This window comes from Ranitomeya imitator, chromosome 2 (genome assembly GCF_032444005.1).
Source record: "Ranitomeya imitator isolate aRanImi1 chromosome 2, aRanImi1.pri, whole genome shotgun sequence".
NCBI classification, from domain to species: Eukaryota; Metazoa; Chordata; class Amphibia; order Anura; family Dendrobatidae; genus Ranitomeya; species Ranitomeya imitator.
In genome coordinates, this window is record NC_091283.1 from 784,889,211 (window position 1) to 784,910,378 (window position 21,168).

At 44.3% G+C, this 21,168-nt stretch overlaps 1 protein-coding gene across 5 annotated transcripts in view; it reads right to left on the reverse strand.

Moving 5' to 3' along the window:
- The window catches only part of FAM13C (family with sequence similarity 13 member C), a 286,221-nt gene that overhangs the window by 117,150 nt on the left and 147,903 nt on the right, over positions 1 to 21,168 (reverse strand). For all 5 annotated transcript variants that reach the window (XM_069753563.1, XM_069753560.1, XM_069753562.1 and 2 more), the window contains exon 6: positions 13,107 to 13,194. In XM_069753563.1, coding sequence (XP_069609664.1) covers positions 13,107 to 13,194 — 88 coding nt within the window. The remainder of the gene's footprint in view (positions 1 to 13,106; positions 13,195 to 21,168) is intronic.

Here is a 21,168-nt window from a genome sequence, read left to right on the forward strand (position 1 = left end):
CACTGTACTGTGACATCACTGTGTTTACTATCCCTGTACTGTGACATCACGGTGTTTGTTATCCCTGTACTGTGACATCACTGTGTTTATTATCCCTGTACTGTGACATCACTGTGTTTACTATTACTGTACTGTGACTTCACTGTGTTTATTATCCCTGTACTGTGACATCACTATGTTTACTATCACTGTACTGTGACATCACTGTGTTTACTATCCCTGTACTGTGACACCACTGTGTTTATTATCCTTGTACTGTGACATCACTATGTTTACTATCACTGTATTGTGACATCACTGTGTTTACGATCCCTGTACTGTGACATCACTGTGTTTGTTATCCCTGTACTGTGACATCACTGTGTTTATTATCCCTGTACTGTGACATCACTGTGTTTACTATTACTGTACTGTGACTTCACTGTGTTTATTATCCCTGTACTGTGACATCACTATGTTTACTATCACTGTACTGTGACATCACTGTGTTTACTATCCCTGTACTGTGACACCACTGTGTTTATTATCCTTGTACTGTGACATCACTGTGTTTACTATCCCTGTACTGTGACACCACTGTGTTTATTATCCTTGTACTGTGACATCACTATGTTTACTATCACTGTACTGTGACATCACTGTGTTTATTATCCCTGTACTGTGACATCACTGTGTTTATTATCCCTGTGCTGTGACATCACTGTGTTTATTATCCTTGTACTGTGACATCACAATGTTTACTATCACTGTACTGTGACATCACTGTGTTTATTATCCTTGTACTGTGACATCACTATGTTTACTATCACTGTACTGTGACATCACTGTGTTTATTATCCCTGTACTGTGACATCACTGTGTTTATTATCCCTGTACTGTGACATCACTGTGTTTACTATCACTGTACTGTGACATCACTGTGTTCATCATCCCTGTACTGTGACATCACTGTGTTTACTATCTCTGTACTGTGACATCACTGTGTTTACTATCTCTGTACTGTGACTTCACTGTGTTTATTATCCCTGTACTGTGACATCACTGTGTTTACTATCCCTGTACTGTGACATCACTGTGTTTACTATCACTGTACTGTGACATCACTGTGTTTACTATCCCTGTACTGTGACATCACTGTTTACTATCCCTGTACTGTGACATCACTGTTTACTATCCCTGTACTGTGACATCACTGTGTTTATTATCTCTGTACTGTGACATCACTGTGTTTACTATCACTGTACTGTGACATCACTGTGTTTACTATCACTGTACTGTGACATCACTGTGTTCATCATCCCTGTACTGTGACATCACTGTGTTTACTATCACTGTACTGTGACTTCACTGTGTTTATTATCCCTCTACTGTGACATCGCTGTGTTTACTATCACTGTACTGTGACATCACTGTGTTTACTATCACTGTACTGTGACATCACTGTTTATTATCCCTGTACTGTGACATCACTGTGTTTACTATCCCTGTACTGTGACATCACTGTGTTTACTATCACTGTACTGTGACATCACTGTGTTTACTATCCCTGTACTGTGACATCACTGTGTTTACTATCACTGTACTGTGACATCACTGTGTTTATTATCCCTGTACTGTGACATCACTGTGTTTATTATCCCTGTACTGTGACATCACTGTGTTTACTATCCCTGTACTGTGACATCACTGTGTTTATTATCATTGTACTGTGACACCACTGTGTTTATTATCCCTGTACTGTGACATCACTGTGTTTATTATCCCTGTACTGTGACATCACTGTGTTTATTATCCCTGTACTGTGACATCACTGTGTTTACTATTCCTGTACTGTGACATCACTGTGTTTACTATCCCTGTACTGTGACATCACTGTGTTTACTATCACTGTACTGTGACATCACTGTGTTTACTATCCCTGTACTGTGACATCACTGTGTTTACTATCCCAGTACTGTGACATCACTGTGTTTACTATCCCTGTACTGTGACATCACTGTGTTTATTATCCCTGTACTGTGACACCACTGTGTTTATTATCCCTGTACTGTGACATCACTGTGTTTACTATCACTGTACTGTGACATCACTGTGTTTACTATCCCTGTACTGTGACATCACTATGTTTACTATCACTGTACTGTGACATCACTGTTTATTATCCCTTTACTGTGACATCACTGTGTTTATTATCCCTGTACTGTGACATCACTGTGTTTACTAGCCCTGTACTGTGACATCACTGTGTTTACTATCACTGTACTGTGACATCACTGTGTTTACTATCACTGTACTGTGACATCACTGTGTTTACTATCACTGTACTGTGACATCACTGTGTTTACTATCCCTGTACTGTGACATCACTGTGTTTACTATCCCTGTACTGTGACATCACTGTGTTTACTATCACTGTACTGTGACATCACTGTGTTTATTATCCCTGTACTGTGACATCACAGTGTTTACTATCACTGTACTGTGACATCACTGTGTTTACTATCCCTGTACTGTGACATCACTGTGTTTACTATCACTGTACTGTGACATCACTGTGTTTACTATCCCTGTACTGTGACATCACTGTGTTTACTATCACTGTACTGTGACATCACTGTGTTTATTATCCCTGTACTGTGACATCACAGTGTTTACTATCACTGTACTGTGACATCACTGTGTTTACTATCCCTGTACTGTGACATCACTGTGTTTACTATCACTGTACTGTGACATCACTGTGTTTACTATCACTGTACTGTGACATCACTGTGTTTACTATCCCTGTACTGTGACATCACTGTGTTTACTATCCCTGTACTGTGACATCACTGTGTTTACTATCCCTGTACTGTGACATCACTGTGTTTACTATCACTGTACTGTGACATCACTGTGTTTATTATCCCTGTACTGTGACATCACTGTACTGTGACATCACTGTGTTTACTATCCCTGTACTGTGACATCACTGTGTTTACTATCACTGTACTGTGACATCACTGTCTTTACTATCCCTGTACTGTGACATCACTGTGTTTACTATCACTGTACTGTGACATCACTGTATTTACTATCCCTGTACTGTGACATCACTGTGTTTACTATCACTGTACTGTGACATCACTGTGTTTACTATCACTGTACTGTGACATCACTGTGTTTACTATCCCTGTACTGTGACATCACTGTGTTTACTATCACTGTACTGTGACATCACTGTGTTTATTATCCCTGTACTGTGACATCACAGTGTTTACTATCCCTGTACTGTGACATCACTGTGTTTACTATCCCTGTACTGTGACATCACTGTGTTTACTATCCCTGTACTGTGACATCACTGTGTTTACTATCACTGTACTGTGACATCACTGTGTTTACTATCACTGTACTGTGACATCACTGTATTTACTATCCCTGTACTGTGACATCACTGTGTTTACTATCACTGTACTGTGACATCACTGTGTTTACTATCACTGTACTGTGACATCACTGTGTTTACTATCCCTGTACTGTGACATCACTGTGTTTACTATCACTGTACTGTGACATCACTGTGTTTATTATCCCTGTACTGTGACATCACTGTGTTTACTATCCCTGTACTGTGACATCACTGTGTTTACTATCCCTGTACTGTGACATCACTGTGTTTACTATCACTGTACTGTGACATCACTGTGTTTAATATCACTGTACTGTGACATCACTGTGTTTACTATCACTGTACTGTGACATCACTGTGTTTACTATCCCTGTACTGTGACATCACTGTGTTTACTATCCCTGTACTGTGACATCACTGTGTTTACTATCACTGTACTGTGACATCACTGTGTTTATTATCCCTGTACTGTGACATCACTGTACTGTGACATCACTGTGTTTACTATCCCTGTACTGTGACATCACTGTGTTTACTATCACTGTACTCTGACATCACTGTCTTTACTATCCCTGTACTGTGACATCACTGTGTTTACTATCACTGTACTGTGACATCACTGTGTTTACTATCCCTGTACTGTGACATCACTGTGTTTATTATCCCTGTACTGTGACATCAGTGTTTACTATCACTGTACTGTGACATCACTGTGTTTACTATCCCTGTACTGTGACATCACTGTGTTTACTATCACTGTACTGTGACATCACTGTGTTTACTATCCCTGTACTGTGACATTACTGTGTTTACTATCACTGTACTGTGACATCACTGTGTTTACTATCACTGTACTGTGACATCAATGTGTTTACTATCACTGTACTGTGACATCACACTGTTTACTATCACTGTACTGTGACATCACTGTGTTTACTATCACTGTACTGTGACATCACTGTGTTTACTATCCCTGTACTGTGACATCACTGTGTTTACTATCACTGTACTGTGACATCACTGTGTTTACTATCCCTGTACTGTGACATCACTGTGTTTACTATCACTGTACTGTGACATCACTGTGTTTACTATCACTGTACTGTGACATCACTGTATTTACTATCCCTGTACTGTGACATCACTGTGTTTACTATCACTGTACTGTGACATCACTGTGTTTACTATCCCTCTACTGTGACATCACTGTGTTTAGTATCACTGTACTGTGACATCACTGTGTTTATTATCCCTGTGCTGTGACACCACTGTGTTTATTATCCTTGTACTGTGACATCACTATGTTTACTATCACTGTACTGTGACATCACTGTGTTTATTATCCCTGTACTGTGACATCACTGTGTTTATTATCCCTGTACTGTGACATCACTGTGTTTAGTATCCCTGTACTGTGACATCACTGTTTACTATCACTGTACTGTGAAATCACTGTTTATTATCCCTGTACTGTGACATCACTGTGCTTATTATCCCTGTTCTGTGACATCACTGTTTACTATCACTGTACTGTGACATCACTGTGTTTTCTATCCCTGTACTGTGACATCACTGTGTTTACTATCACTGTACTGTGACATCACTGTGTTTACTATCCCTGTACTGTGACATCACTGTGTTTACTATCACTGTACTGTGACATCACTGTTTATTATCCCTGTACTGTGACATCACTGTGCTTATTATCCCTGTGCTGTGACACCACTGTGTTTATTATCCCTGTACTGTGACATCACTGTGTTTACTATCCCTGTACTGTGACATCACTGTGTTTATTATCCTTGTACTGTGACATCACTATGTTTACTATCACTGTACTGTGACATCACTGTGTTTACTATCCCTGTACTGTGACATCACTGTGTTTGTTATCCCTGTACTGTGACATCACTGTGTTTATTATCCCTGTACTGTGACATCACTGTGTTTACTATTACTGTACTGTGACTTCACTGTGTTTATTATCCCTGTACTGTGACATCACTATGTTTACTATCACTGTACTGTGACATCACTGTGTTTACTATCCCTGTACTGTGACACCACTGTGTTTATTATCCTTGTACTGTGACATCACTATGTTTACTATCACTGTATTGTGACATCACTGTGTTTACGATCCCTGTACTGTGACATCACTGTGTTTGTTATCCCTGTACTGTGACATCACTGTGTTTATTATCCCTGTACTGTGACATCACTGTGTTTACTATTACTGTACTGTGACTTCACTGTGTTTATTATCCCTGTACTGTGACATCACTATGTTTACTATCACTGTACTGTGACATCACTGTGTTTACTATCCCTGTACTGTGACACCACTGTGTTTATTATCCTTGTACTGTGACATCACTATGTTTACTATCACTGTACTGTGACATCACTGTGTTTACTATCCCTGTACTGTGACACCACTGTGTTTATTATCCTTGTACTGTGACATCACTATGTTTACTATCACTGTACTGTGACATCACTGTGTTTATTATCCCTGTACTGTGACATCACTGTGTTTATTATCCCTGTGCTGTGACATCACTGTGTTTATTATCCTTGTACTGTGACATCACAATGTTTACTATCACTGTACTGTGACATCACTGTGTTTATTATCCTTGTACTGTGACATCACTATGTTTACTATCACTGTACTGTGACATCACTGTGTTTATTATCCCTGTACTGTGACATCACTGTGTTTATTATCCCTGTACTGTGACATCACTGTGTTTATTATCCCTGTACTGTGACATCACTGTGTTTACTATCCCTGTACTGTGACATCACTGTGTTTACTATCACTGTACTGTGACATCACTGTTTACTATCCCTGTACTGTGACATCACTGTGTTTACTATCACTGTACTGTGACATCACTGTGTTTATTATCTCTGTACTGTGACATCACTGTGTTTACTATCACTGTACTGTGACATCACTGTGTTTACTATCACTGTACTGTGACATCACTGTGTTTACTATCACTGTACTGTGACATCACTGTGTTTATTATCTCTGTACTGTGACATCACTGTGTTTACTATCACTGTACTGTGACATCACTGTGTTTACTATCACTGTACTGTGACATCACTGTGTTCATCATCCCTGTACTGTGACATCACTGTGTTTACTATCACTGTACTGTGACATCACTGTGTTTACTATCACTGTACTGTGACATCACTGTGTTTATTATCTCTGTACTGTGACATCACTGTGTTTACTATCACTGTACTGTGACATCACTGTGTTTACTATCACTGTACTGTGACTTCACTGTGTTTATTATCCCTCTACTGTGACATCGCTGTGTTTACTATCACTGTACTGTGACATCACTGTGTTTACTATCACTGTACTGTGACATCACTGTTTATTATCCCTGTACTGTGACATCACTGTGTTTACTATCCCTGTACTGTGACATCACTGTGTTTACTATCCCTGTACTGTGACATCACTGTGTTTACTATCCCTGTACTGTGACATCACTGTGTTTACTATCCCTGTACTGTGACATCACTGTGTTTATTATCCCTGTGCTGTGACACCACTGTGTTTATTATCCCTGTACTGTGACATCACTGTGTTTACTATCCCTGTACTGTGACATCACTGTGTTTATTATCCCTGTGCTGTGACACCACTGTGTTTATTATCCCTGTACTGTGACATCACTGTGTTTACTATCCCTGTACTGTGACATCACTGTGTTTATTATCCCTGTGCTGTGACATCACTGTGTTTACTATCCCTGTACTGTGACATCACTGTGTTTATTATCCTTGTACTGTGACATCACTATGTTTACTATCACTGTACTGTGACATCACTGTTTACTATCCCTCTACTGTGACATCACTGTGTTTATTATCTCTGTACTGTGACATCACTGTGTTTACTATCCCTGTACTGTGACATCACTGTGTTTATTATCCCTGTACTGTGACATCACTGTGTTTATTATCCCTGTGCTGTGACATCACTGTGTTTATTATCCCTGTGCTGTGACATCACTGTTTATTATCCCTGTACTGTGACATCACTGTGTTTATTATCCCTGTGCTGTGACATCACTGCGTTTATTATCCCTTTACTGTGACATCACTGTGTTTACTATCACTGTGCTGTGACATTGCTGTGTTTATTATCCCTGTACTGTGACATCACTGCTTATTATCCTGATAATGTGACATAAATGGTAAAAAAAATGTCTGTATTGTGATATTATTGGGTTTTTTATCCTGGTAATGTAACATACCTATAATGACAAACGTTGCATGGCAACATCCCTGTATTTTTATTCCGATGCTGTGACATCATTGGATTTATTTTCCCAAAAGTGCGTTTATTATTCAGATGAGGTGACATCAGTGTGTGGATTTTCCAGATGCTAGGACATCAATATGTGCATTATGCAGATGCTAGGACATCACTGTGTGCATTATCCAGATGCTGTTACATCACTGTGCGAATTATCCAGATGCTGTGACGTTACTGTGTGCATTACCCAGTTGCTAGGACATCACTGTGTGCATTATACAGATGCTAGGACATCTCTGTATGCATTATACAGATGTTGTGACATCACTGTGTGCCATGTAGTAAAGTTGTGACATCACTGTGTGCATTATACAGATGCGGTGACATCACTGTTATTACCCCACAGTGAAACATCACTGCATGTATTATACAGATGCTGCAACATCACTGTGTGGATTTTCCAGATGCTTTCTCAAGATGCTAGGACATCAATATGTGCATTATCCAAATGCTAGGACATCGCTGTGTGCATTATACAGATGCTAGGACATCATCGTGTGCATTATACAGATACTAGGACATCACTGTGTGCATTATACAGATGCTAGGACATCACTGTGCGCATTATCCAGATGCTAGGACATCCCTGTGTGCATTATCCAGATGCTAGGACATCGCTGTGCACATTATACAGATGCAGAAACATCACTGTGTGCCATGTAGTAAAGTTGTGACATCACTGTGTGCATTATAGAGATGCCGTGACATCACTGTATGCATTATGCAGATGCAGTGACATCACTGTGTGCTACGTAGTAAAGTTGTGACATCACTGTGTGCATTATACAGATGCTAGGACATCACTGTTATTACCCCATAGTGAAACATCAGTGTCCGGTCGCTGCCTGAGTTTGTGTTTCTATGGTAGCATCACTTTGCAACGCCCTCTTTGTCGTTTGGCATGGCTCATTTGAAGACTGTACTGTCCTATTAATTGTTATCTCTTATTTTTTCCTGTATCTCTTGGTTTTTATTTCTTTGGACCAGGTATCCCCCACTTCTGTTATCTAGTCCTTTGGTTTTTGACATTCTTTTCATATCTATCTTTTTGTGAATTAATAAATATAGAATCATTACAGGTATTTAGCTATATACTGTTTTCCTGCTGTATTGTGGTAGTTGATGTAGCAGAAGGTCAGTGCTATAAGAGGCATCGATTGAGTTGGATTTATTGGATTACCCATCGTTATAGGCAGGCTATTAAGGGTATGTGCACACGTTGCATGCATTTGCACAGCTGATTAGGTTTTTCATAGCTGTACATGCTACTGTAAAATGCATGGAAAACAGCCGCAGATCCGCAGCCAAATCCGCAACGTGTGCACATACCCTTAATCCAAACTGGCCTGCAGAGATGTAAATTTGTCATGATACATTTAAGTTCCTTCCTTTCAGAAAGGTATATTGTAAATTTACCAGTTTTTTTCTAACATCAGATGGTAACATGTCGGGACTATCAAGTTCCATCACCAATAAACCGAGGATCAATAAACCTATAACAAAGTGGGCAATCCATTCAGTACATTCTTTTTTCTCTTACATAAATTGCCTTTCTACCAAATATTAAACCTGAGCGCCTGAACTATACAGTACAATCAACTTGTGAAAAATAACTAGCTGCTAGCAAGAAAACTGGAGCACGCGCCTCGAATTCACCATGTTCTATGTTTCAGCACGTACATTACCTGTGCTCGTACTTTGCGCTAATTATCAGAATACATAAAAGACTAATTACAGATGGAAAGTGTGTCCTGTATCACACACGGTAATATTTCAAAGCGCAACATCCATGAGATCTTCCATAGATCTAATACAAGCGCCATTCCCAAAAGTCTGGAAAACTAAACCACATAGCGCATCCATCACAGCAGCGTGTTGAACGACTCGCCTGCCCTCCAGTCCTTTCACCAATAGAAAACATTTGGTGCATTATGAAACAACAAATCCAACAAATAAGACCTAGGACTATGGGGCAGCGACATCAGACAAGAATGGGACATTTCCTTCCCAAAACTCCACTACACAAGGGTAGGCACGGCTCTGTCCCAACTTTTTGGAGATGTGACGCTACGAACAAAAAATTGAAAAGCTTCTCACATCCACTACAATTTTGATGATGGACAGCTTTCGGATTGCCCTCTGACGCCATGCTCTGTGCCCTCCGTCATGTTCATGGACCCATAGATTTATATGACTCAATCTACAGATTGCAATATTTTTAACAAATCACAAACTTACTATACTAAGGGGCTTAAAAAGTGGAGTAACATTTCTAGACAGAAGTGCAATATCCCAATATGTGGCACATATCGCACACTGAAAAATTTGGCACAAGTAATGTCAATGGTGCCACAAGAAAAAGTCACTTTTAAAAGTCCCTTTAACCCTGCTGCTGTCTTCGGTCTGGGGAGACCTATTTTGAACTTTGGTATTTTTGGGGGTGTTCAAGATGCGGTTCTGAAACTTGTGGTTGATTGACTTAAATCAGGATGGGTCGGTCGGCCACGGGTTTCAGAGCCGCATCTTGAATATTTTAAAGAATATTAAAGGTCGGTCGTTTTTGACCGAAGACAACAGCAGGGTTAAAACAATTAGTCCCCCTTGTAGTATGACTGTAAAACACTTTTTACTATGCAACTACATGCACAGCAGGAGACATGCTAGCAGCCAAGAACACCACGGACATGAGCTGCTGCAATCTTCTAACTCCTCATTCAATAAGCACTTTAGAGGGTTGTCCAGTGGCGATAAATGATGCCCAATCCATAGGGTAGGTGACAATTTATAGACTGGTAGGGGTCCGATGGTTGGGACCTGCACCGATTGGCAGAACGGGGCACTTATATCAATGTTACAATTAAACGGCCTGACCCACGATCCACTGACACTCTATGAGGCTGCTGGAAAAGACAAGCTCAGCCCCCAGCAGCCCCATAGAGGATGACTGGAGCGGTGGTCCGACATGCACACTGCCGCTCTATCCAATGGAGATGAAAGTGCCCTGTTCAGCCGATCGGTGCAGATGCCTGCCCTGAGGATAGGTGATAACCTATTATTGCTGCACAGCCCCTTTAATCCTGCAGGATAACCCACAAAACCGCCGATCAGATGAAGCAGCTGTTTTCCTACAGGACTAAGTGACTCTAAATGAAGCAGAGTGAAGCCTGGCTGAGGCTCTGACCCTGCGCATTTCAGCTACAGGCACGTCCACTGTGTGACAACACAGCTTAATGAGGTTTTTTCTTTAATTGCCCCTTATGTGTCACTTCACATTGTTAAGAAAAAATCCTACATCTTGAGCAGCTGTTTGTGGCAAATAACGCTGAGATTTTGCAATGTTTTTATGCATTTAGATACTTTCAATATTTTTCTTATTTATTTATTGTTTTCAAAATGCAGCTTGCTTAAAGGGAATCCATCACCAAGTTTTTGCTACTGCATCTGAGAGCAGCATAATGTAGGGACAGAGACCCGGATTCCAGTGATGTATCACTTACTGGGCTGCTTTGTGTAGTTTTGATAAAAATCATTTGGTCAGCAGGTGATTATCACTAGAGGACTAGTAAACCTGCTACCGTGTAGTTCTCCATATTCATGTATGGTGCAAAGACCCTGATTCCAGCAATGTGTCACTTCTTCAGCTCCTTGCTGACATTTTTTATAATGTCACTGTTTTATCTGCGGCAGACCTAGCAGTTCTCTGAATGCTGAGCTCTCTATATCCCCGCCGACGCCACTGATTGGTAGCTTTCTGCCCATTCATAGCGTACACAGAAAGCTGACAATCATTGGTGGGGGCGGGTTTATAACGAGCTTATGAATATGGAGGACTATATGGCAACATGTTTTCAAGTCCTCTAGTGATAATCTCCTGCTGATAAAACAGTGATTTTATAAAAACTACACGAAGCAGCCCAATAAGTGATACATAGCTGGAATCAGGATCTCTGTCTCTACATTTATGCTGCTCTCAGCTAAAGTTGCCAAATACACGGTGACAGCTTCCCTCTAATGCCCTTTGGTACTGATCGGTGAGAACTGCCATCTCTAGAGGATCTCCATTGTGAGAAACTGGTCTAAAAGGTCCAACCACCAGACACTTCTCTCAGTGGCAAAACACATTGGGAATAACCAGCAAACAAAGCAGAATACATTCTAGCAACTTTCCATAAATTGTACAGTAATTATGTAGTCATATCAATCCTATTGTTTCTCTATCTATAAAGATATTACTTTTTTAGATTGTGTTTCTTTAAAGTCTTCAGACCTCTATCGGTGCAAACATTGAGCATTCAGAGACCTGCTGGATCTGCAGCAGATGAAAAATTGATTTTATGAAAACTACTGTGACAAGCAACTCAGTAAGTGACACATCGCTGGAATCAGGGTCTCTTTCTCTAAATGATGCTGCTCTCAGATTCAGTGGGAAAAAACCTGGTGACAGATTCTCTTTCAGGTCTTTTCTAGGAATTCTCTATAGAGTATTGTATAGTAAATAAAAATATCTGAAAAATCTGTCTCAAAAGTATGTGACCATAACATTCCACTATCAGAAAAGCTTGCGAGCGCTAGTTTACGCGATAAGAAATAGAAACCTCATGAAAAAAAGTGAATTTAGAAAAAAGCTTGAAATAAAAAATTACATAGAATTCACGGGGTTTAATGCAAATCACAAAGCAAAACAGCTGCAGAATCCCTGCATGTTGCTCGACTTTTAAAAGGGTTAAAATCAGATATATATATATATATATATATATATATATATATATATATATATATATATGCCACCGGTGTCTAACCTAATGGTTCTGATCATGCCCATAATAACTGCGATCGCTGCATCGAGGTCAACGCAACCGATTCTCATTGGTCTGGAATCAACAAGATCATAAAGATGTAGAAATTATTTCTGTTAGTGGGACAGATCAGATCCTCGAATGATCACCTTTAGCTGAAGACGCCAAACAAGATTCTAAGATATGTTATCGATGCAAAGTATTTATCATCAATATTTCCATATCTGTAGGGACATGAAGCAGCGATCGAGGTGTCCATTCATCAGGCACCACCTAGGTCATTGCAAGGATGTCAATGTGCTGACCAGAACCAAACTGTATATGAATATTGATGTAATACTCGATAATATGCAGAGATCAGTCGGATCTATCGACGACCTTTATTTCAGTCTCATCTGTCGGATGGTAATTGTAATGAATGCTGATGTCATGTCAGACACTACAGCGCGGTTCACATGTTACACTTTCTAGAGATGTCTCTGATGGAGGAAGCAGATTCCTGTTTACAGATATTTTTCGTTATCATCCTCACAATAGACATTGATGAAGATAAATAAGTGCCCCCTACCTGCATGGTTGGCCGCCTCGCTTGGCACAGTTTGGATTAGAGATGTGGTCGCCTCTTTGCAGCCATGAGACTGTCCTCCGACCTCCTCCTGAGATGGCAAAAAAGCAGAGCACAGATCAGTTTCTAGGGCTGGTAGCTTCAGGAAGGAATTCTGCAAACAGAAGCAGAACATCAGGCTGGCTGCGAATGGCACCGAGATGTGACGGCGGCGGCGGCGGCAATCCTGTTATTCCCCCGCAGCAGCCGGCTCTCCTGTAACAAGGATTGCAAGCTCTTAACGGGGGAAACCACAAGGCAGAGCCTACGCAAATGGGACACGTGGGCTCTGCAGCTCCGCAAATCCTCCTGCATATGGATTATTAATGACACCCGGGGATGACGATTCCGTCACACTGACCTCATTTGTTCTCATATCAATGTATCTGCTGCAGGGGGGAGGGGAGATCAATGCTCACCATAGGCTCCCGGCCATTCATTCATTCATGCGAGTGACATCAGCATGTCCTGACTCCAGAGCACACCCCCTGCCATTGATGAAATCGCTCGCCATACCCTTACACACGAGCACAGGGGTTAAAGGCGTGGGCGCTGCACAGAGCTGTCACAATACCATTTATCCCATTTCCATCCGCGCACACCTGCCCTTCACATACACAATGCGGGCATACGTGCCAGCTCTATTTATGGCACATCTTATCGAGTTACCAGCAAATCACATTAATAAATTACCAGCATCTGCTAAATGGGCAGCAGCCCCTCGCTGCAGATCACTGCCTGTGGCCGCCATGCTACGTGCATGAGACGTGCAGCGGAGCAGGGACACCTGATGGCGCTCGCTGGGCACCATGAGTCACTCCATCCTCCCCCTCACTGCACACCGCAGTGCCCACCGCCGTCACTACGCTCCGGCTAATGCAGATGTCCCCATGGATATAGTAACCCGGTGTACAGCCAAACAAAGGATTCCTTTCACCGCAGATACTACGAAACGCTGTCGTTTTGCTACTTCATTTCCCATAAAACAACACATAAGGGTTTTCCTCTTTCTGCATGCCTGTTAAAAAATGAGACAGCCATTACCGCCCAGGTCCAGCGATTCTTCTCCGCTGCTGCTCCTGGGATTGTATACAGGCTGCAGTGATTACGCTGCATCAACAGAGCTGCAGCCAATCACTGGAGATAGATGGTATGAGCTGCTAAGCTCAGTGATTGGCTGAAGCAGAAGCACTGTTGACATGATGTCACTGCAGCCTGTAAACAATCCCAGGAGCAGCCGCGGGGAGGCAGAGCTGGACTAGGAGCAGCGGCGGGGAGGCAGAACTGGACTAGGAGCAGCGGCGGGGAGGCAGAGCTGGACTAGGAGTAGCGGCGGGGAGGCAGAGCTGGACCAGGAGCAGCGGCAGGGAGGCAGAGTGGGACCAGGAGCAGCGGCAAGGAGGCAGAGTGGGACCAGGAGCAGCGGCGGGGAGGCAGAGTGGGACCAGGAGCAGCGTTGGGGAGGCAGAGTGGGACCAGGAGCAGCAGCAGGGAGGCAGAACTGGACTAGGAGCAGCGGCGGGGAGGCAGAGTGGAAGCAGGAGAAGTGGCGGGGAGGCAGAGCTGGACCAGGAGCAGCGGCGGGGAGGCAGAGTGGGACCAGGAGCAGCGGCGGGGAGGCAGAGTGGGACCAGGAGCAGCGTCAGGGAAGCAAAGTGGGACCAGGAGCAGCGGCAGGGAGGCAGAGTGGAAGCAGGAGCAGTGGCGGGGATGCAGAGCTGGACCAGGAGCAGCAGCAGGGAGGCAGAGTGGGACCAGGAGCAGCGGCAGGGAGGCAGAACGGGACCAGGATCAGCGGCAGGGAGGCAGACTGGAAGCAGGAGAGGTGGCGGGGAGGCAGAGTGGGACCAGGAGCAGCGGTGGGGAGGCAGAGTGGGACCAGGAGCAGCGGTGGGGAGGCTTAGTGGGACCAGGAGCAGCGGGGACGCAGAGTGGGACCAGGAGCAGCGGCGGGGAGACAGAGTGGGACCAGGAGCAGCGGCAGGGAGGCACAGTGGGACCAGGAGCAGCGGCGGGGAGGCAGAGCGGGACCAGGAGCAGCGGCGGGGAGGCAGAGCTGGACCAGCAGCAGCGGCGGGGAGGCAGAGCTGGATCAGCAGCAGCGGCGGAGAGGCAGAGTGGGACCAGGGGCAGTGGCGGGGAGGCAGAGTGGGACCAGGAGCAGTGGCGGGGAGGCAGAGTGGGACCAGGAGCAGCGGCGGGGAGGCAGAGTGGGACCAGGAGCAGCGGCGGGGAGGCAGAGCTGGACCAGGAGCAGCGGCAAGGAGGCAGAGTGGGACCAGGAGCAGCGGCGGGGAGGCAGAGTGGGACCAGGAGCAGCGTTGGGGAGGCAGAGTGGGACCAGGAGCAGCAGCAGGGAGGCAGAACTGGACTAGGAGCAGCGGCGGGGAGGCAGAGTGGAAGCAGGAGAAGTGGCGGGGAGGCAGAGCTGGACCAGGAGCAGCGGCGGGGAGGCAGAGTGGGACCAGGAGCAGCGGCGGGGAGGCAGAGTGGGACCAGGAGCAGCGTTGGGGAGGCAGAGCTGGACCAGGAGCAGCAGTGGGGAGGCAGAGCTGGACCAGGAGCAGCGGCGGGGAGGCAGAGTGGGACCATGAGCAGCGGCAGGGAGGCAGAACTGGACTAGGAGCAGCGGCAGGGAGGCTGAGTGGGACCAGGAGCAGCGGCAGGGAGGCAGAGTGGAAGCAGGAGCAGTGGCAGGGATTCAGAGCTGGACCAGGAGCAGCAGCAGGGAGGCAGAGTGGGACCAGGAGCAGCGGCAGGGAGGCAGAAAGGGACCAGGAGCAGCGGCAGGGAGGCAGAGTGGAAGCAGGAGCAGTGGCGGGGAGACAGAGCTGGACCAGGAGTAGCAGTGGGGAGGCAGAGCTGGACCAGGAGCAGCGGTGGGGAGGCAGAACGGGACCAGGAGCAGCAGTGGGGAAGCAGAGCTGGCCAGGAGCAGCGGCGGGGAGGCAGAGCTGGACCAGGAGCAGGGAGGCAGAGTGGGACCAGAAGCAGCGGCAGGGAGGCAGAGCTGGACCAGGAGCAGCAGTGGGGAGGCAGAGTGGGACCAGGAGCAGCGGCGGTGAGGCAGAGTGGGACCAGGAGCAGCGATGAGGAGGCAGAGTGGGACCAGGATCAGAGACAGAGCTGGACTAAAGGAGTGTGAGTACCAGATGTTGCAGAATGCTGAAAGGGAAAACATCTTTAATATATGCACAAATTAAGGTTACACTGTGCAAAAAATTTGATTTACCTATCAATATCAGATCAGTAGGGATCTGACACCTGGCCCCCGCTCCAATCAGGTTTGCTGGTTATGCAGTCACCAGAGGTTTACATTGTACAGAGCCAGGACACCACAGCTCTATACAGTCTAGTGGCCATTCTGGGTACTGCAGCTCAACTCCCAATGAAGCAAATAATGGCCATTAAGGCTCGTGCACATGACCGATTTTATAGGACGACTGTTATCAATGGTTTTCACGAATTGTACTCGTCGCTATGATATTCTATGGGGCTGTACACATGCGCATTTTTTTTCCTCGGACCAAGTGGTCTGGAGAAATAAATTGGAGACATGACTGATTTTGATCCATGTGACATCTGAGTGTGGTCCGATTATTACTGACAGAATGGAGAAGATGGAAAAACTTTTTTCTCTCTACACGTCTTAGAAAAACTCATGCCAGTCTGATCAGGATAACCAGACTGTTTTTCTCACATGTGGAGAAATCGGTCGTGTGAACCTACCCTTACAAAGTATATGGAGCTCGGCTCCGGCTGTGCTGCGAGCGGGATCCAAGTGTCAGTGCTCTGTCCGCTGATGCTCTCGCATGAGAGGATCGGAGCACAGCTGCGGAGGAGACGCAGAAAGTAATCTCTCCATCTCCTCTGCTGCTGGCATCAGCGGGAATCGCACTGCACTCGGGTGACATCAGAGTGCAGTGCGATGTTCCACACACACCCTTAGACAGCTTGCGTGCTATAAGATTTTCGGGTGCATAACGAATTGGCATGATAAAATAATTGCATATGTGAGCTGCGCCACACAGAAACATTGGGACGAGTGCAATCCGATTTTTTATTGATTTTCGTTGGAGACATAATTTTGTGGTGCTTACATATCAGTGTAACACGTAGTGATGTGCGAATATACTCGTTACTCGAGATTTCTCGAGCACGCTCGGGGGTCCTCCGAATATTTTTTTAGTGCTCGGAGATTTAGTTTTTCTTGCCGCAGCTGAATGATTTACATCTGATAGCTAGCATATGTACATGTGGGGATTCCCTAGCAACTAGGCAACCCCCACATGTACTTATGCTGCTAACAGATGTAAATCATTCAGCTGCGGCAAGAAAAACTAAATCTCCGAGCACTAAAAAAATATTCGGAGGACCCCCGAGCGTGCTGGAGAAATCTCGAGTAACGAGTATATTCGCTCATCACTAGTAACAGGTTCTCCTCCTGCAGCTGTTAGCACCTCCGTCCTCACAGACAACACAGCGTCCCGGCTCGCAGAATGACTTCTGCCAGGGTCCTTTTCATAGGAGGAGGCTGATGGACAGATCTAGTAACATTCGCCTCCACCAGCTGTGCAGTCTGAGTGTGGCGGACTAACAAGTGCAGCCGGAAACACTGGAATACTTGTATATTAGCGCGTGCCACAAAATAATGTCCCCGACACATTTGATAAGGTAAAGATTAAGCATCAAATGCCTTTAAGATATTGCTATACCTATAAGCATCATAGAGCAGATTTCCAACAAATTCCTGCTACTTCTATGTCAGCCTCCTCTACTGCAGTCTATACAGGGGCCCAGGAAAAGACCCCTGTGCAAGAACGGTATATGGGCCTTATGCAACCCAATAGCTCGTAACGATGCAGCCATTTACGGGTCTGTGACAGAAGTGATTTGCTGCTTTGGAGGTGTGAGTGGCCCCCTTACCTTTCGGGCCCCAGGTTGTATTAATGGACAGAATATAGACTAAGTAACAGGCAGTACACAGATGTACAGAACGTACACATTTAACATATACATTCTGTACCAGAAGTTGATTGAACTGATATATCGACTAGTGGTATAGTTTAAGACAAGTCAAGTAAACTTAGGTTATTCCCCCCAAAAAAACAGTTGACCTCTATCAAGTTGGAACCCCAAGTACGGGGCTCTGTATCTCTGTCTTGAATGCAGCGGAAGTGTGCAAGATCAACCTCTGCTCAATTCACTGTCTGCTGGAAATGGCCAAGTGCAGGACTCAGCTTTTATCCGGCAGTCCCATAGACAATGAATGGAGAGGAGATCGGGCACACTTCCCTCTGCCTTCACTCCATTCAGGACGGGCGTGCAAAGCTCATTCTTCAGGTTCCAGAGCTCCGATCATGGGATCGCTGGGTGAACAATCGCCGGGAGCAAGTTATCAAGATAGAGGATTTCTTGTGTTTTGAGGGAATAACCCTTTAAGTGTGGACATATATTGTCTGTGCATCTTTCTGACAGTGATATATTTAGAGTACCAGTGTGGGCTTTATATTCATACACTTGCAGTATTTTTTTGATTAATGGATACTATGAATATAAGACAGGTAGATCACCTTTTATTATATATAAATATATTTAGGAGCCATGAACAGATGCACCAGATTTGATTCAGGACATATACCAGTCCTTTTATCCTGAGTGGGAATACCCAGCCCCATAGGGCTCCCTCTCACCTGTGTACCCCACTGACTGCTGGATCATTCGGGGGTCACTGAGTCACCAAGAAATACAAGGATATCTGACACTTATAGCAATCGTACATGCAGTTCACTCATTATATGGAGAAATTCTACATGGTAAATGGCCTCTGTTTAGGATTATCTGACGGACAATGCAATGACTAGAAAAATTTCCACCTAAATTAATATTTTAGGCCTGAAAAATGACTGCAAGGTGCCGATCACTAGTGTCTTCCTTCTGTCTGTACTTGCTATCCACTGGCTGATGTCTGGTCTAACCTGTGACCGCCCGCGGGGACCCCAGGATGGATTACAGGAAGCGGTGGGGGGTCATCATCTGTCTGCTCTTGCTCTCCTGTCTGACAAACTGCATGCAGGTATAACAGTGAGGGGGCTTTCAGTTCATGGTGGGCAATCTACTCGACAATAGCAATGCATGCCTGATAACGAGGAAAAGGAAGATCCGGCATCTATAGAGATGGCAAAATGTTAATAAAGAGGAACCGCTCATTAAAAAAGAGTGAATGGCTAGGAGCAGTGCATGAATTTTGGGACCAATATGGGTGATATTAGACTGGTATATGTCAACAAAAAGCAGTTTTAGCTTGATTGGATATTATGGACAGTAATTCTGCTTTATTTTCGGTGACTGACATATGCTTTAACTTTATGATGGTGTTGCAAGATGAACATTCATTGTAAGCTGCATATATTGTAGACTATTCACAGCCATAATGAAACCCCAATAAAGTGAAGAATAAATCTGCTGACATTAACCAGCCGACAATGACAGAAGGCAGGAACTTCCTCATGGGTCACGATCACCCCGAGCCCCCCAGGATGCCGTAACCCACACGGAATAGAATTCCTGCCTTTCGGCCGCTGCCGCTGAAATCTCCGCACGAGAAGCTCCTATTTCTGGCGGTGACGCACCGGCCTATTGTCTGAGCAAGGACGCAGGAGAGAAGCTGCACACAAAATAACCTCTCTCTCTGGCAATAACAGATTTGCATTTCTACTGCATAAAATAGGAAAAGCAATTCTTAGAAGTCAAGTGAAATAAATCGTAGATAATCAATGAGGTTTGCACTGATGCAATTGTTTATTGTTCCATGAAGGACATCTCCGAACCATTTATGATGACAAAGGTGAACAGGACCTTAAGGGTTGGTCCACATTGACATATTTTTCATTTTTATAATTGGGGCTAGCTGCTTCCTGTAGTGCATTAGTAATATGTCCCGGTATTGGGAAGTATGGCTGTTTTATTCTGCGAGTACTAATAGCGATGTCATCGCTTCCCGTCAGGCGGAGACAGTCGGAGTCACAGCACTGCAGCGTAGAGCAGATTCCTCGGGTATAGATGTCGTCTTTGTTTCTTTACATAGCATCATTTCCCATAGCGGACTTTAAAAAAAATACCCTTGAAAAATCATTTAAAAATAAACTTTTTCAGCATTTTTAAACATGTAAAAAATAAGCACGATAATTTCATGTCTTTGGTTCTTTGGTGGTATTTTTTATTTTGTAATATTTAAAACTTGCATTTTGTCATGTGTTTTCAAGTACTATAGAAAAGATGTGTACGAAAAAGGCCGAACCCAGAGCAAAGACAAAGCAAGTGAACTGAGCGAGGCCACACACGTCTAGTGGGAATGTGTCCGGGACTATGCATATCGCAAACAGTCCAGCCAAGAAGGAAAGAGTCCCACCGCACTGCTGCTGTATGTCTGACCCTAAAAATCTTCAACCCCAATAATGTATCTGTGTAAGATGCCTTAAGTATAAATCCCCTCCAATACCATTGGGGGTGCTGCTTCAAAAAAGTCCATAACAATCCATACCATGCAGAAGAAAAAGAAGCGCACTTACCCCGGTACGGTGGTCACAACTTTATTCGGACATGTATTAAAACAATAGCAGGGAGGAATGTGAAAAACAAACGGACAACGGCCGTTTCGTGCTGGATAGCACTTCAACGGGTCTTTGATATTTAAATCTTGCATTTTGTCATGTGTTTTCAAATACTATAGAAAAGATGTGTACGAAAAAGGCCAAACCCAGAGCAAAGACAAACCAAGTGAACTGAGCGAGGCCACACACGTCTAGTGGGAATGTGTCCGGGACTATGCATATCGCATACTTGCCGTCACATAACCACTTAATCTCGCAGCCGGCCCCGCTGCCCACAATGTGAGGATTCTCAAGTCTGCAGTGACACAGAATGACTCCAGACTTTTGTGGAAAGCCTGGACAACCCTTTTATGCTGTCCACATGTCACTGATCGATACCATTTTATTGAATTGATAAATCACCCCAGATTCTC